This window comes from Portunus trituberculatus, chromosome 17 (assembly GCF_017591435.1).
Source record: "Portunus trituberculatus isolate SZX2019 chromosome 17, ASM1759143v1, whole genome shotgun sequence".
Classification (NCBI taxonomy): Eukaryota; Metazoa; Arthropoda; class Malacostraca; order Decapoda; family Portunidae; genus Portunus; species Portunus trituberculatus.
In genome coordinates this window covers 4,392,501-4,397,500 of record NC_059271.1, presented here as the reverse complement: position 1 = coordinate 4,397,500, position 5,000 = coordinate 4,392,501, and the positions used below count along the sequence as shown (strand labels likewise).

At 42.3% G+C, this 5,000-nt stretch overlaps 1 protein-coding gene across 1 annotated transcript in view; it reads right to left on the bottom strand.

The window, feature by feature from the left end:
- The window catches only part of LOC123505175 (proline-rich protein 36-like), a 36,161-nt gene extending 31,774 nt beyond the window's left edge, over positions 1 to 4,387 (bottom strand). Inside the window, 1 exon segment of the mRNA XM_045256337.1 lies at positions 3,660 to 4,387. Coding sequence (XP_045112272.1) covers positions 3,660 to 3,674 — 15 coding nt within the window. The 5' untranslated portion in view covers positions 3,675 to 4,387.
- Between the last annotated feature and the right edge of the window lie 613 nt (positions 4,388 to 5,000).

Below are 5,000 nucleotides of genomic sequence, written 5' to 3'. Positions count from 1 at the left end.
CAACACAGCAACATTTAATACATATGAATAGTATCACCACATTCATTCACATCAATTTTTTTTTTTTTTTCGTCGCGGTATCAATTAAGGAAAGGTTAAGCTTCATCATCGGAGAGACTTCACAGAGATATAATATACTAATACTCACATTTTCTGTCATCTGTTGGTTTTGTTTTGTGGCTCAGATAAAGTACTACTGTTTACTCGCTACCTATTATTATTTATCATTTATACTGCAGAGTGTTTTGACAGGCTACCACTCCGCTGCTTACCAATCCTCGCCTCCACTCTCTTTACCACTGGTGTTTTCTGCTTAATGTCAATGCAGACGTATGTTGTAGATCTAGTACTGAGATATGCTATTCATGTACAGATATCTCTCTCTCTCTCTCTCTCTCTCTCTCTCTCTCTCTCTCTCTCTCTCTCTCTCTCTCTCTCTCGCTCTCGCTCTCGTTCTCGTGTGTGTGTGTGTGTGTGTGTGTGTGTGGTGCAGTTCATGATTTGTGTCAAGTTATATCTTAAGTCTTGGTTTATGTTAAGTATTGTAGTGTATGAGAAATAGCCTCGTAAAAATCAACAGGTTTTGCTGCTTCGTTTTTTTTTTTTTTCTTCTTTTTTCTTTTTAGTTTTCTTTTTTTACTTCTATCTACTTTGAGTTAGTGTTCCCTAGCATTCCCTTACCTCCAGGAAGGGTGAGAAGCCACGGATCCGCCCCGCCTGCCCGCCCGCCCGCCGCCTGCCGCTCACCGCGATGGTCTCAGCTGATAAGACCACGTTGTCCTTTCTCCTTCATAATTTATCCCCGTCCCCTTGCTCGAGCGTCTACAGGTTCAGCGGGTGCATTGGGAGGTGTGTTGTATAACCATTACGTAGTCTTGTATGACCTTTTCTCTACCGATATGAATTACACTTTTTTCCAAGTTAAAGGGCGCTCACTTAGCTCAGCTGCCGCATTGGGAGGGATGATTAGTTTGCTCTTACTACTGGAATTGTGTCTTGTAATCTTCATCATTTTTACCCTGAGTGTGTCTTTCTTGATATGCATTTTACTTCGAGATAGAAGGACTCTCCCTCCCCTTGTCTGACTCCTGATTTGCTTTAACTTAACGAAACATTCATTGTAACCCCACTTGTTTTAGCCATACGTTTCTCTACATGTCTTGTCTGGTTCCTGGTCCTCTTTAACTTATCTTAACTATACCTTCTCAAGCTGTTCTCTTACCCAACTTCAGGTCAGTCCTAACTCCTGAGCTCATTCAGTTGGATTCTCTATCATTATCTTGCTTCGAATTTAAACACTTTTGATAAGCTCGACCTGTGAATTTAGCCATCGTAATTCTTCTTCAACTTCTCTTCATGACTAGCTCAATATCTCCCCTAACATATTATATCTTAACGGGTTTTTTTCCTTCGTTAATTGTTTTGGGAATGGTGTAGCCGCTCAGTGGAGAAACAAGACAAGAGACTGAGATACGAGAATGAGAGGAGTGTAATTTCATTTTAGTGACATGTCGCTGTTATTTCCTCACATTTATGCTGTATGTGAATATATTTACTCTATAACTTCATATGTTTAGAGATACGAAGACACTGCTTATGAATAATATGAATAGATAACAATCATACATATTTACACGGTAGATAAGAGCTAGGATGGTGAGGATGAATACTCAGTATGAAATCCTCTAAGTGTGTGTTACAATACTAAGATCAGGAGTATAAGCAATAGAATGTTTGTATTTTAGAGTCATTTGTACTCAGTTGTAAGGAACTTCCGTGTCTGGGATATTGTGGTTTATTCTCACCAGGGTTTTGAGAAAGCTACATCATTGAGCCTCGTGTCTGCATAGATTAAATGATAACCTCATGGAAAATACAATCATTTGAAGATGATTTGTAAACTGGATCATATAACTGCCTCTATGAACAAGTCATTACTAATTCCGTAAAAACAGCCAGACCAGCCAGACTGATAAGCAAGATGGGGAAGTTTAGTGTATCACTTCGGTACCGTGTGATTTGCAAAAAAGATCTTTTCATATAGCATACAATCAGGTCAGGCAAATAATTCAAGATATAATCATCAATAAATGATTAGTCGGAAGTCACTCAGATGCACACACAATCATTAGGAGCAGAGGTAAAGGTCCACCAATGCTAAAAGAAGAATTAACCAATGAAATAAGACAGATGATATTCAGAATTATTTATCTTCTCATTAGTAATTCATCACAAGGCAAAGCACATCACTATGTAAGGAGCACCACCGTGACGAGTCGATCATTCCGAAAGAAAGAGACAGAAAGATAACGCAAATTGTTCCTCAAGTGAATTATCTACACATATAAATAACTCACTGCGAAGAAGGAATGAAGAATCCGTCAATATGAAGGCGGAGATTACAACACAATGATCGAGATAGAGGCTCTGTGTGAAGTCCTGCCTTTCAACCTGTAAGTGAGACAACCCATTCGCCTCTCACCCAAATACTCACACATACGTCACCCTAAGGAACATATTCTGAAACACTCCTGCGCCTCAACAACACTACATTCAAAACGGTCTTGGTTGATGCTACACTAAATTATTAAGACTTTTTTATGATTCTAGTGATAGATTAACAACATTCATACATTATTAACAGGACAAACATTCAAAACGGTCTTGGTTGATGCTACACTAAATTATAAAGATTTTTTTTTTATGATTCTAGTGATAGATTAACAACATTCATACATTATTAATAGGACAAACAGTATCATCTCAGTAGCTTATGAAAATAGTTGTGATGAGAGAGCAGTGCGTTTCAGAATACATGGCCAAGTAAGGCCAACAAAAGCACGCACACACATTGCCACCGATCTGCATGAGACTGAACGATAGCTGTTGGGCACAAACACACCTACTACAATGCTGCTTTTAGGTTATTTGTTGGGTCGGAGCGATTTGACTTAAGAGTGAGGCATTAGGAGAGAGAGAGAGAGAGAGAGAGAGAGAGAGAGAGAGAGAGAGAGAGAGAGAGGGAGGGAGAATTATGATGTGTCTGCTTTATTTTGTTTATTTATTTTGTCACGAAACTACCAACATCAAAATGTCATCCTGTTACACACACACACACACACACACACACTAATGATCATTTTATTTTTCCTCATCTTATACGTCTTTTGTTTAAAGAAATAATAAAGTAAGAAAACTAAGAAACGAGAAAAAATAAAAGGAGACGTAAAAGAAGAACACTGAGGAAGATTAACAGGAGAATAATGCTAAGATGTAAAATATGAACGTGCTGACACCTTAAGCTGCGCCACTGCCAAGGAAAAAGATTAAGGAAAAATATATGCAAGCGGTATAATCCTTTTGACGCGGGCACGTTAACGCATTTGTTACACCTTACGAGTAAATATCGCACGCACGCACACACACACACACACACACACACACACACACACACACACACACACACACACACTGATAATTCCGGAAAAAGCACCTGATCTTAGCAAATCCTTAGAGCAACAACGTCTCGACAGATCTAGCGAAGGAGTGGTGGGTGGGAGTGACGCAACACACACACACACACACACACACACACACACACACACACACACACACACACACACACACACACACACACACACACACACATCGATACTCACCTTCTCTCCTTCCATAATTAATAGATGTTACTTGTAAGGTCTTTATCTTTCACTCATCGTGAAATCCTGTTTTTTCTGTCGGCACCTTATCTCAGTTATCTTTTCTACTCTTCACTGCACCGCTGTCTCACACTTGCACCATAAAGTTCAGACAATTATTCAAAATTTCACCACCTTGACTCTATGTTTCCACGTCTGTCGTCAGCATTTGGCGTTTCTGCACTGTTAAGAGTCATCATGTAGAGATATCAGCGTCTCTCGCAAGTTCCAAGACTAGAAAAGGAATTTCAACGCACTGAAGGGAAGTGATCCAGAGTTTCAGCTTTCTGTTGTAGATCTGGATGAGGAAAGTTTCACTTTAGTGCTTGAGTTATCCAATCACTGTAGTTCACGACGCGTTATCACTATCGCCATCTATCACAGATGCTCTTTGGCGTGCGGGGAGTGGTAGTGGGAATGCGTGGCGCGGCTCCTCTCAGAAACTTGGGTGTAAAGGGACCCGAGGACGCGTTCACAATGTTCGGGGTGCGGCCAGGAACTGGGAGTTAGTCCTGGTGAGGCGGCACGTGTAGGCTAGTCAGTCACGGCAGCCAGCGAGCCGCAGCAGACTCTGCGGTGGTGGTGGTACGTCCTGCTCACTCCTCGCCTTCATTGCCAATGTCCCACCACCACCCTCGCCTCCTCTCTCCGCCTCCTCTTCCTGGCTGCAGCTGATGACTTTACCCGCTCTGCCTTCCGGTCCGAACATTGAGTAATTGGTCCCAACAACAACAACTGTTCCCGCTAATGGGCCTTCCGGAATCGCGGGCAACGCGATTGGCTGTGGAGCTGGTGACGTCACTTTTTCGGCCGATGCGATTGGTCCACAGGCCGAGAGTGATAGTATTCGCGCGCGGTGATTGGTCGTTCTCTATGAAAAGAAGCTCAGGGGCGCGAAACTGTGTGATTAGATGATACAGCACAATGTGGATCATAGGCATTCAAGTTGCGGCTACCGTAGATGTAAGGAGTGGCGGCCCATGCTCCTCTCCCTCCTCCTGCTCGCCTGGGACATGTCCTGACCAGGCGTGGTGGAGCTACACCTGTCACTCCTTGATGCCTCACACCATGCCACTCTTTGCTTGTATACAGTACTGTAGTAATCAGTGACGCAACAGTAACATGTTACACATTACTGTTAGCACTACATGAATGGCGCTGCCTTTGTTGCTGGTGGTGATGGTCCTCTTGCGTTATTGTTATTGATGCTACTGCTGCTGCTAACACCACCACCACCACCACCTATACTGTTGTTACTGCTGTGGCTGAATTATCACATGTGTCCTCGCTAATCTTGTCCTT